The 13,690-nt window shown below is 40.9% G+C and overlaps 1 protein-coding gene across 7 annotated transcripts in view; it reads right to left on the bottom strand.

Annotated features, from left to right (window-relative positions):
- The window catches only part of RBM33 (RNA binding motif protein 33), a 173,164-nt gene that overhangs the window by 70,544 nt on the left and 88,930 nt on the right, over positions 1-13,690 (bottom strand). For 6 of the 7 annotated variants that reach the window (XM_075922763.1, XM_075922761.1, XM_075922758.1 and 3 more), the window contains one exon: positions 7,850-8,491. In XM_075922763.1, coding sequence (XP_075778878.1) covers positions 7,850-8,491 — 642 coding nt within the window. Of the gene's footprint in view, positions 1-460; positions 1,755-7,849; positions 8,492-13,690 lie in introns of those variants that run through there. The other variant, XM_014576665.3, reaches the window with a different exon arrangement.

The following is a 13,690-nucleotide window of genomic DNA, read 5'->3' on the forward strand; positions in this document are numbered from 1 at the left end:
TTGGGAATCACTAAATTTAAATGGGACCAATCTGTATCCTTTCCCACGCCAATAATACCATGCTGACCAATTTTCACTTTAAAATAAGATCCCTTCTCTTAGCAACAAATTTCTACTTACGCTATCATGAATCATAGAACTGGAAGAGACTTCAGAAGGTCATCAAGTCCAGCCCCCTGCTCTAGGCAGGACCAATTCCAACTAAATCAACCCGGCCAGGGCTTTGTCAAGCTGAGACTTAAACACCTCTAGGGATGGAGACTCCACTACTTCTCTTGGTAACCCATTCCAGTGCTTCACCATCCTCCTAGTGAAATAGTTTTTCCTAATGTCCAACCTGGACCTCTCCCACCACAACTTGAGACCATTGCTCCTTGTTCTGCCATCTGTCACTACTGAGAACAGCCTCTCTCCATCCTCTTTGGAACCTCCCTTCAGGAAGTTGAAGGCTGCTATCAAATCCCCCCTCACTCTTCGCTTCTGCAGACTAAACAGACCCAAGTCCCTCAGCCTCTCCTCATAAGTCATATGCTCCAGCCCCCTAATCATTTTGGTTACCCTCCGCTGGACCCTCTCCAATGCGTCCACCTCCTTTTTGTAGTGGGGGGCCCAGAACTGGACACAATACTCCAGATGCAGCCTCACCAAAGCCGAATAAAGGGGAATGATGACATCTCTTGATCTGCTGGCAATGCTCCTCTTTAGATGGTACCTTTTCAGAGCAAGAACTCGGGTGGGTTTTTCAAAGGGGTACAGTCTAATTTGAGAAATATTGCTAGACTGCAATATTCCAGATCATTGGAAGTCTGTCCTTTCAACACCTTTTACTGAGTTCCAACCTCCTTGACGTTTAAATTAGAGCAGTTTCTTAGGTGTCACTCTTTATGCGATGTTTTTAAGTTGTAAGTATGAAAAAGAATTATGAAGATTCCATATAAAATGCTGGTCCACATTAAGTTTTTGCCTGTGCACCTAAGAAGGCACAGACACGATCCTTACCTGTTCCTAAGTCCGTTCTCGTCAATGGCGGGGAATGAGTACTGATGCCAACTGATGCCATCTTCTCACTCTTGGAAAATAATTTTACTTTACTCTGCTAACATTGTGATGTTACACACCTCAAAGCTTTATTTCAGAATGGCGTCAAAGATGCCTATATACTTCTTGACACACAAGTGTTGGCTATTTTAATTAAATATTTGTAAAAGCACTTTTGAGATCTTTGGATGAAAGGCACTATAGAAATTTAAATTTAAACAATTTTTATTGATTGTCATGAATAATATACATACAAGCAAAACAACAAATACAATCATCAAGTAAAAGTTGGTAGATAAATTTACTCCATTCAACAGGATGGTCTAATTCAACTTTTATTTTCTCTATTTTTTGGAATTCAGTGTTTAACTCTCACCCGGACTGCTATCCTAAAGAAAACAAAGCTATCTGCCCTTTAACTGTTCAGTCTTTTTTTAAATACAACCTTACAGACTGAATTTCCAAGCAAAATAGTTTGCCAGCTATATCCATCGAGATTTTTCAGATGCTGTGTCAGGCAGTGGTTGGTATAACTCCTGAAAATCTAAGAGTTCATTTTTAATCCAACAAAACATAGTGACTTATACGAAAGGCCCACTAGTGCAGATTTCCACATAGACAAAGAGTGGGATATTCTTGGTCCAGCATAAGATTCAGCATTTTCGGGCAACAGAGGCTGAGACATATCACTTTGAGCAAGGAAGACCAGTCTTTTGCTAGGGAGAGATCACCCAATAATAATATAAGATGACTGAGTAGAATAACAATGATTTTAAAATATTATGCAATGCCAACATAACTTCAGACTAATCAATGGACATGTTCAACATGCACAGTGTATATAACCTTTTAACACTTCAGACATATAGCCCTAACTCTGGGTACAAACCTGCTCCCTTGAGTGCCACGCTCATCTCTGCGCCATCCTATTGGTTTTACAGATTTCAATGACATCTGTTTTTTTTTTTTTTAGGTATCTACTATATCTGCATACAGATATCCATTTATTACAGTATTTCCTCCCAACAAGTCCCATTTCAAGATCTTATCCTGTTTGATTCCTATTCTGTTCTTGATCTAATATTGAGATTAGGCTTCTGATTGAGACAGACATATCTGAGTCTTTTTCTCATGGACAGCACTATAATGATATGCTGATATTGCATATCCAAGACCTAGTGAAGGGATATCCTGAAGTTATGCAAAAAAAGTAAGACTGAGGCAAGATAAGCTATGCCAAGAGTGTGCTGTAGCTGGTGAAAAAGCAAAGTCCTGATATCAAATATATCTGCTGAACACTTAATCCCACTGTCTCTTCAAGTCCTAAAGATCAGACAGACTAAATATGCCAAGCATATTTGGACTACTTCCTCATATAGAGGCACAAGAGTTGGCCTAGAAGTTTTTGAAAAGGTAGGGTACTGGTAAAAATGACAGCTGTGACTTGGAATTAATAAAGATAAATCCAAACATGAACTTCTGGAATCGCACCACTACTCCCTGATATGCCATTCAATATACTATAGTATCTGATATACAGGAAGCATTAATCGCCTTCTGCTTTCTATTCTTTGACGCTTGCCAGCTACATATGGAACACTTTAAAGTACTTCTGACCTCAGATATGCTTTTTTACTTTTAGAGATATTTAATTGGTAAGAATTTCAATTTCATGAAATGTTCTTTAAAAGACTATTTTTCCAGTAAGTGTGAACTGCAATAAAAGCAACTTTGACAGACCCATCTTCTTTGTCTCAGAGATGAAGTGATATTGCATACCTGGAATCAGATACCTGGAGCTCAGGGGTGGGCAATAATTTTTGATGGGGGCCACTCCAAGAATTTAGTAAGTGGTCAAGGGCAACACTTTTCTATGATATTCATGGGGGGAGGGGGGGGCGGGCGTGAGTGAGATCTGGGACAGAGGATGGGTGCAGCAAGGACCTTGAGGTAGGGGTCAGGGGTGCAGGGTCTGTGAAAAGTCTGGGTGACAGAGGGAGTTGTAAATTGGGAGAGGGGATTGGGATGCAGGAGTGGGATGCTAACCTGGGGAAGGAATGCAGTGGAATGCAGAGTCTGGGACATGACCTGGGTCAGGGAGTTAGGCTGCAGGAGGAAGTGGGATGTCACATGCAGGCTCTGGCTGGGAGGCACAGCAAGACCCTCAAGCAGGCTCCCTGCCTGCTGCACTCCCACATGTGGCTCAAAGGAGTTGGCTTCTAGGGCCAGTATGTGCATCTCTGCATGTCATGTGCTAGGGACATAAAATCCCATTTAATTGGCTAACTGGTTCAACATATTGTTTAAATGGTTAACTAATTAAAAGGGGAGAAAGAGGGTGGGGGGGGGGGCTACTCCAGCCTGGCTGAAGCAATCCCCCTGCACCCCCCTACTGCAGACAAGGGCTGCTCCAGAGCCTGTAACCATGTAACCGCTACGATTTTTAACCATTACGCAGTTCACTTTTTAACATCCCTACTTATTACACAAAAAATAAAGACTCATATCAGGATATACTCTTGTTCTACAGAACGATCTACTGTCCTCAAAGTAATTTTGAACCAGGAAAACATGACAACTTCCTTAAAAAGGGAAAATTAAATTTAGGACAGCTAAATTTGAGATTGAACAAAAGCCCTCATTGGCATATCATGCCACTCACCACTGTTCTACCCACCACCATATCAGTGAGTCTAATGAGCAGACAGACTTTGCCAACAGCTCTTGTGTAAAGCAAAAACAATTTAGATAAAAGATGGTCTGAGCTTGATCCTAGTCCACTCCCTGTTAGATAACTGTTTACTTTGCATTATTCAGTAATGCTGTTAGTCTGCTGAAAGAGAGGACTTTTCAAGTGTGTGCTGATATGCACTGGCACAGCTGGGTAGAGTAGTCTGCACAGTGCCTAACCAGCATAATTTTCACCATTCCATGGGCATTAAAGACTTCATCTGCACAAAAAATTAAAGAGAAAGAGTATAAAAGATCTGTAGTGTTGACAGCTGCAAAGAGACTACTATACTGCAGAATCAAGTTATTGGTCACAGATAAAAGGAGCCAAAGCATATTCTGGTGGCTGACAGAAGGGAAGCCAGGCAAACCTAATTCAGACAGAGGAACAAAGATTAGAGAGTAACTTATTTTTAAAAAATAGCACTAAGGTGCCTCAAAGGTCTGGTAATAAGTAGAATTTGCTGCAGTACTATAAACCAGAGTTGACAATATTATTTGAGATCCTTATGGTTTGCAGGGCTCTGATAAACTTTTTAATATTTTTAAAAATACTGAGCATCAAACTAGGCCAGATTGCCCCCCTGCTGCTGAGATTCTTCTTTTTCTTTGTGTGACACATGGAACAAAGTCATGGATTCAACTTTCTGACAAATTATTAAAAAATTAACTGTCTTGATCAGAATTAAAGCTAATTGTAACCCTTGCTTTCATTTTTCTGTAGTCTGAAAGAAAACAAATATTCTACAGTGACAAGGGAAAGCAACTACATATGATGCATAGACAACCTGTTCCATGCTGATGATGAAGCAAATTATGAACTCAATTTTCAGGGGACAAAATCAAGTCTATATAGCTTACAATTAGGCTTACCAGATGGTTTAAAAAAAATACCGGACACACTTGATCTCAGATGGGGGGAGCTGAGAGGGGGTCGGGGGAGCAGGGCTGGCTTGGAGGAAACCGGCCGGCGGGAAGCAGGGCTGGCCGGGGGGAGAGGGGGGGTTGGGAGGAGCAGGGCTGGCCGGAAGGGGGTTGGGAGGAGCGGGGCTGGTTGGGGGGAGAGGGGGAGAACCAGATGGCAGGGAGCAAGGCTCGAGGAGGGGAGGAACCGGCTGGCGGGGAGGGAAGAGCAGGGGGGGAGCGGGGGAGAGAGGGACGGACCAGCTGGCTGTCAGGAAGCAGGGCTGGCCCGAGCGCACACAGATCCCGAGGTGCTGTCCGTCCCGGCAGGGCACATGGGCGAGTCTGGCCCTGGGGATTCCATCCCGCCCCGGCCCCGCACCTCTCCTCTCTACTACGTAGTTGCATACTGCCTGGCTGGTAGACACGCTCATGCAGCATGAGCGTGTCTATCAGCCAGGCAGTACGCAACTACGTGCTGATACTCATGATAATAATAAAAATTTAATTAGAAAATACTGGACATTTATGTGTTTCCCGGACAGAAAGCGCAAATATCAGACTGTCCGGTTCAAAACTGGACACCTGGCAACCCTACCTACAATGCAGTAGGAACAATACATGTATTCAATGAGGTTAAATCTGATCACAAGGAACATGCAAGTAAAATTGCTCAAAAAAAATGACTTACGGTTTGCTGGAAAAAGAGAACATTAAGAAAAAAACTGTTTCATGACACTTGCTACGTTGGACATTGGATCATTTATCCTAGACATACATCTCTATGCACTGGTGGCTGGAGTTGCCACATGATATTGTTTTGTTTTAACCGGTCAAATAAAAAGTTGGGGCTGATTATTCTTGGTAATTTAACAAAGCAAAATAATCCAGTCACAATACTTGCAGGCCAATGGGATTTCTGAAAATAAACTTTTTATTTAGTCCAATGGAACCTACAGCTTCTGGTTTTTCCTTCTTTCATTGGACTAAAGTTTCTACCAATGTCATCCTCCAATCTAAGTCTTCATTGGTCTTATTTTTTTCATTATGCTAATATACTACTTTTTAAAATGTTAAGATGATCTTTACAATCTCTGTGTAACTTTAGTGATAGAAATGTAGCCGTGTTAGTCTGGGGTAGTTGAAGCAAAATGCAGGACAATGTAGCACTTTAAAGACTAACAAGATGGTTTATTAGATGATGAGCTTTCGTGGGCCAGACCCACTTCCTCAGATCAAATAGTGGAAGAAAGTAGTCACAACCATATATACCAAAGGATACAATTAAAAAAATGAACAAATATGAAAAGGACAAATCACATTGCAGAACAAAAGGGGGATGCGGGGGGGAAGGGGGGGAAGGAAGGTAAGTGTCTGTGAATTGATGATATTAAAGGTAGGGAGAATGGGATGTTTGTGAGTTAATGGTATTACAGGTGATAATTGGGGAAACTGTCTTGGTAATGGGTGAGATAGTTCAAATTCTTGTTAAGTCCTTGTTGGCAAGTGTCGAATTTTAACATGAATGACAGTTCAGAGGATTCCCTTTCAAGTGCAGATGTAAAAGGTCTGTTCTGCAATGTGATTTGTCCTTTTCATATTTGTTCATTTTTTTAATTGTATCCTTTGGTATATATGGTTGTGACTACTTTCTTCCACTATTTGATCTGAGGAAGTGGGTCTGGCCCACGAAAGCTCATCATCTAATAAACCATCTTGTTAGTCTTTAAAGTGCTACATTGTCCTGCATTTTGTGTAACTTTACAATGTGAAACTTTTAGAATTATTTGTAATGCAATAGAATCATTATGAAAAGTGGTCACCTTTATTACTTAAGTCTCTCTAGCACTGAAATTTCCTCTTCCTTTTAAAAACACCAAGATTGATATGTCTCCCTTTGCATATATAAATATACTCACACACACTGCACTCATTACGTAGGTATCTGAGCACCTAAAACTACATTCTGGGCTACCTGTTTGCTAAATTCTATTATTTAAAAAAAAAAAAAAATCAGATTTTGCGAGAAGAGTGAAAAACAACTTCTGTAACTGAGGTCCTTTTCAATCTCTGGTACTACTCCCACTATGTCTACACACTTGTTGCTTAGTGCCGTTCTAGTGATTTCCTGAATTTGTGTCTGGATTTTTTTCATATTGCCCTAAAATGTATTGAATCAGTCTCGACATTTTTTTATTTTTAAATATTTTTGCCAAGGCAAAACAAAGACTCAGGTCTCTCTGGGGAAATCCTATAGTGAAATCCTCTTAGTTCTTACCTTATTACCTTATTCTGCACTCCTAATATATGAACATCTGTTCCAATAATGGAAAAAACCTTAATATAGATTTAAAGGATCCACTTCACTTCCATTCAAAAAATTTTAGGGGTCCTCAAATAAAAAAAAGGTTAAAACCACCAATACAGATATTTGCTGGATGAATATAGAAAACAATTGTGAATATGTAATACTATTATGACCATCATCTGTGCTCAGGAACCAATATACAGACAATGGGCCCCTTGTCAGAAGATAAGAATCTTGATTTAGACACAAAAGTGAAATGGTAGCATCGCCAATCTCTTCTATATTAGAACATTTTCCCTCTCGCTCTCCTCAATTCTGCTTATATCACAGTTTTGCAATGTGGTTCTTAAAGAAAAAAAATCTACCCACTCTACTAAGGAACCTATATTAGCTCCAGACATGCTTAAAACACGACAGGCTTCTTGGATGGTTTCAACTACAATATGGACAGGGCAGACACTTTTTTTAAACCATCAAATTTAACAATAGCCACACACATTCTTTTCTCCCATACATCAAAACATTTCTGAACCAAAATGTTCATTGCAAATATTCACCGATGAAGAGTTTTAGGCTCAAGTTGTAAGCACATAAACACAGTAGATGTTATCCAGGAAACAAGGATGTTAACCTAATGATAACCCCACTCCAGTGCAACATATTACAACACACCTCTTCTCCTACAAAGTTTTTAAAATATAACTTGTCTACAGCTATGAAAATCTTTGTCTGAAACAGATAATTAGTTCTGTTGAATTAGCGGTTTGGTTTTCAAAATAGGGTATCTTTCTATTTGGGAAACAGAATGAAACACACAAAAAACAGACTATGACAAAACAACACAAAAATAGATGAGTCTTGGAAACTTACCCCTCCTGACAACTTAATCACCCTCACTTTGGTGCCGACATGGGGCCCATCTCCACTACCACTGTTTGCCCGTTGCATGACAGTCCTTTTCACACCAGGTTTCAGTTCCTGAGGCCTTCCTTGTATTGATGCCACCCTAGCAGTCTGTCCTGGGGCGAGCGATGTTGCAGTTGCAGCAGGTTTTGTTTGTAATACTTTTGGTGAAGGCTGAAGGGGACTTTGAGGTACTGTTCTAGTCTGTCTCAAATACTTCATTGGTCTCACTTGTTGTCCTTGAAACTGCATATTAGCCCCATCCTGCACAAAATCTGTGGGTTTTGGTGGAATATTTGGAACTACCACATCTTGCTTTTTAACCAGAAGTCTATTTTTCACATTTTGTCTGGCCTGTGCACTAGGATGGAGTATAAATAGGTTTCCATTAGTGGACAACTCTGAGGATTCCTCTTCCTGCTGTGTGAAAGACTGTTGCATGGGAGGTTGTTGCTGCTGTTGTGCAAGTCTTTCAAGCAACTCTCTTTTTCTAGCACCTGCCTGCTGTTGCCGTCTCAGCTCCTTTTGTTTCAGAATTTCTTCTCTTAGGCGTTTCTGTTCTTCTATCTTCAAACGGTATAATCTGGTTTCTTCATCTTCATCAGGAAACTATAAAAATAAAAGCAAAGGCATTTAGTGAAATGTGTCCAATTTAGTCAAAACTAATGTTAAGTTATTTTATAAGATGTCATAATGGTGTAACTCTGCAAAGGGCTTTTGAAATTACTCCAGACATTGTACTAAAACTGTTAGTGACATATCTTCCAGTAAAATTTGCTATTCATTAGTGACAGACATCTTGAATCTGTTTTCAGAATTAGATATACTCCTTCTTAGAGGGAAAATTCCCCTACCCTTCACCATAGTAGTAGTCTAAAAATACAGTCTTATAAATTAGAACTCTTGTAGAAGTTTCTGAAACCAATTAAACTATTAATATAATGCAAGATATCAAAATATGTTTCAAATGGAATGCAACAATACAGAGGCAACCCACTGTCACACAGGTTTTATCTTGCTCTTTTCTGACGAACTAACAAAAGGTAGGGTGGTAAATGACCTGAAAGGCCCTGATTAGAACTATTGATTTTTCTTACAGAATTTTCAGCCTGATCTCAAACTCATTTGTCACACAATAATTGGTTATAATGAACAGCACAAGTCAATCTCTCTGACCTTGAACTCATGCACTCTCTTCAGAATCAAAATGTTGCCAAATGCAGTGTTGGAATATTAATAGTATATAGAGAATGCCTTTAATATTCTACCCCTAAGCCTTTCTGAAAGTATTATACTCTATCAAATAACCTTTCTAGAGGTCCTGTATGTTTGGCAGAAACTGTCCTTATAAGAAATAAGAGAACAATTGAGGAAATGTAGGTGCCCATCTTCATGAAAAAGATCCAACTTGCTTTTGAGGTGGCTGCTTCAACATGCGTGTTTGCATATCTTTCAAAATACAGATTCCATTTTAAATGACATTAATATTATTTTTAAAGCTGTCTGCCTATAAAGCATGGTATATAATGAATTTACTATTTCAATGAACAGATCATTCTAATTCAAGGCTATAGTTACAAAATATACTGAACATAATAAAATTAACATTTCATCAAATAATAATACATTGCATTTTAGTAAAGTCTTCTATAAAAGGGTAGTAGAGCATTTCACAAACAACCTGCGTGTCCAGTAAAAATGGTTACTTACCATACTGGTTCTTTGAGGTATAATATCCATGCAGATTCCAATGTGGGTTTGCACATAAAATTGGATTATTGTAGCAAGCAGTATTCATTAGGTCCATGCCTGCATGCTAGATATTCTTGAACATCCCTTCCCATTACCACCATCATACACTCTGGTCTAGAGCATAAAAGCCAAAAGCCTCACATTTCCTTTGCCAATACAGAGGAATAAGACTCTCAGAAGAATAAGAATCATGGAATCCATGCAGCCAAAGGATAAGTAACTTTTCTTTTGTCTGAGTAATTGTCCACAGGTATTCCACACCTAATGACTAGTTATCTGTTTGTTTGGAGGCTGGTTAGGAATTCTATTCAACCAATGACTGCAGTCCAATCAAAACTGGGAGACAAATTAGTTTAAAACTGAATTCAAACTTCTGGCAGGAACTTGGGATGAGACCTCTAAGCCTGTCTTTTAAAAACTATCAGGGTACATGCACCTCCCCTACCTTTCAAGATGATGTAATGGCTACTGAAAAGACAGCCTTCATAGATAAGGAGTATAGGGAACTTCTTGCTAAAAGCTCAGAGGAAACCATCAACCTTATTAATACTACATTCAAATCTCAGGACGGGGGGAGGGGAGGCGGGGGCAAATGTGAATAAAAACAAAGAATGTAGCCAATGAGCATGAAAATACAGTGTGGTACTGGACATGAGAACTGATATTACTGCTAGATTGACTCAAATGGAACTACAGGCAGTCCCCGGGTTACATGGATCCGACTTACATCAGATCCCTATTTATAAATGGGGTGAGGCAACCCCACACTAGCTGCTTCCCCCCAGCAGACCAGGGAGACGCGAAGCTAGCACCCCCCCCCCAGCAGACCAGGGAGACATGGAGCGGCTTTACTCAGCAGACACCTCAGCTTGAGAATAAAGGACTGAGGGAAGTGAGGTGAGGGAAGTGAGGTGTGGGAGAATAAAACTGAGCTCTGGAGAAATGTTTGGCTAGAGTTTCCCCTACAATATGTACCAGTTCCGACTTACATACAAATTCAACTTAAGAACAAACCTACAGTCCCTATCTTGTACGTAACCCGGGGACTGCCTGTAATAAAACTTAAGGAAGCATGATGTCTAACATGCTAGCCATCAGCCACATGTGGTTATTCGGCCAGTTGACTGTGTGGCTAATTGGCTTGACAAATGTGGCTAGTTCGCTTAAGTGGCTACTGCTTCACAACTGGTGGGACACCACGGCAATAGAAAGTCATAAGAACGGCCATACTAGCTCAGACCAAAGGTCCATCTAGCCCAGTATCCTGCCTGCCAACAGTGGCCAATACCAAATACTACAGGGCTTTGGGAGTACGGGTGAAGGAGTTTGGAGCACAGGTGGTATTCTCTTCGATCCTTCCTGTCAAAGGTAGGGGCCCGGGCAGAGAGAGGTGCATCATGGAGGTGAATGCCTGGCTGCGAAGATGGTGTCGCCAGGAGGGATTCGGCTTCCTTGATCACGGGGTGCTCTTCCAGGAAGGACTGCTTGGCGGAGATGGAGTTCACCTTTCCAGGAGCGGGAAGGCCTTGTTTGGACACAGACTGGCTAACCTTGTGAGGAGGGCTTTAAACTAGGTTCGACGGAGACAGGTGAGCAAAGCCCACAGGTAAGTGCTGAATGTACGGGACTGGGAGATGAGTTGGAAATGGGGGGGACTACGGCCTATAATGGCAAGGAGAAAGGAGGGTAAGGGCACAACAGGGAGGCAAGATCAAATCACTATCTGAGATGCCTATATACAAATGCGAGAAGTATGGGTAATAAGCAGGAAGAACTGGAATTGCTAACCAATAAATACAACTATGATATCATTGGTATTACAGAAACCTGGTGGGATGGGACGCATGATTGGAATGGAAGGGTACGGCTTGCTCAGGAAGGACAGACAGGGAAAAAAGGGAGGAGGGGTTGCCTTGTATATTAAAAATGTACACACTTGGACTGAAGTGGAGATGAACGTAGGAGATAGCTGTGTAGAGAGTCTCTGGGTTAAGCTAAAAGGGGTAAAAAACGAAGGTGATATCATGCTAGGAGTCTACTACAGGCCACCTAGCCAGGTGGAAGAGGTGGATGAGGCCTTTTTTAAACAATTAACAAAACTATCCAAAGCCCAAGATTTGGTGGTGATGGGGGAATTCAACTATCCAGACATACATTGGGAAACTAACACAGCGGGGCACAGGCTATCCAATAAGTTTCTGGACTGCATTGGAGACAACTTTCTGTTTCAGAAGGTTGAAAAAGCTACCAGAGGAGAAGCTGTTCTTGATTTGGTTTTAACAATAGAGAGGAACTAGTTGAGAACTTGAAAGTGGAAGACAGTATAGGGGACAGTGATCACGAAATAATAGAGTTCATGATCTTAAGGAAAGGTAGAAGGGAGACCAGCACAATTGAGGTAATGGATTTCAGGAAGGCAGATTTTGATAAGCTCAGAGAACTTGTATGTAAGGTCCCATGGGAAGCAAGACTGAAGAGAAAAACAACTGAGGAGAGTTGGAAGTATTTCAAAGGGACGTTGTTAAGGGCCCAAAAGCAAACAATTCTGCTGTGTAGGAAAGATAGAAAATATGGCAAAAGACCAGCTTGGCTTAACAAGGAGATCTTGCATGATCTCAAAATAAAAAAGGAGTCATATAAAAAATGGAAACTAGGACAACTAACAAAGGATGAATATAGGCAAGCAACACGGGAATGCAGGGGCAAGATTAGAAAGGCAAAGGCACAAAATGAGATCAAACTAGCTACAGGCATAAAGGGAAACAAGATGACCTTTTATAAATACATTAAAAGCAAGAGGAAGACCAAGGACAGGGTAGGCCCACTGTTTAGTGAGGAGGGAGAAGCAGTAACAGGAAACTTGGAAATGGCAGAGATGCTCAATGACTACTTTGTTTCGGTCTTCACCGAGAAGTCTGGAGGTGTGCCTAACGTAGTGAATACAAGCAGAGAGAGGGTAAGTTTAGAAGATAGGATACACAAAGAACAAGTTAAAAATGACTTAGGAAAGTTAGATGTCAGCAAGTCACCAGGTCCTGATGAAATGCATCCCAGGATACTCAAGGAGCTGATAGAGGAGGTACCTGAGCCTTTAGCTATGATTTTTGAAAAATCATGGCAGACAGGGGAGATTCCAGAAGACTGGAAAAGGGCAAATATTGTGCCCATCTATAAAAAGGAGAATAAGAACAACCCAGGAAACTACAGACCGGTCAGTTTAACGTCTGTCCCAGGGAAGATAATGGAGCAGGTAATTAAGGAAATCATATGCAAACACTTGGAAGGTAATAAAGTGATAGGGAATAGCCAGCATGGGTTTGTGAAGAACAAGTCATGCCAAACTAATCTGATAGCTTTCTTTGATAGGATAACGAGCCTTGTGGATAAGGGAGAAGCGGTGGATGTCATATACCTAGACTTTAGTAAGGCATTTGATACGGTCTCGCATGATATTCTTATTGATAAACTAGGCAAATATAACTTAGATAGGGCCACGATAAGGTGGGTGCATAATTGGCTGGATAACCGTAGTCAGAGAGTTGTTGTTAACGGTTCTAAATCCTGCTGGAAAGGGATAACAAGTGGAGTTCCTCAAGGGTCTGTTTTGGGACCCATACTGTTCAATATCTTCATCAATGATGTAGATATTGGGATAGAGAGTACGCTTATTAAGTTGGCAGATGATACCAAAATAGGTGGGGTTGCAACTTCTTTGGAGGATAGGGACACAATTCAAAATGACCTTAGCAAGTTAGAGAAATGGTCAGAGGTAAACAGGATGAGGTTTAATAAAGAGAAATGCAAAGTGCTCCACTTAGGAAGGAACAATCAGTTCCATACATACAAGATGGGAAGCGACTGTCTAGGAAGGAGCATGGCGGAAAGGGATCAAGGGGTCATAGTGGACCACAAGTTGAATATGAGTCAACAGTGTGATGCTGTTGCAAAAAAAGCAAATATGATTCTAGGTTGTATCAACCGGTGTGTTGTAAGCAAAACTCGTGAAGTCATTCTGCCGCTCTACTCTGCGCTAGTTAGGCCTCAGCTGGAGTACTG

The sequence above is a fragment of the Pelodiscus sinensis genome, chromosome 2 (assembly GCF_049634645.1).
Source record: "Pelodiscus sinensis isolate JC-2024 chromosome 2, ASM4963464v1, whole genome shotgun sequence".
NCBI classification, from domain to species: Eukaryota; Metazoa; Chordata; order Testudines; family Trionychidae; genus Pelodiscus; species Pelodiscus sinensis.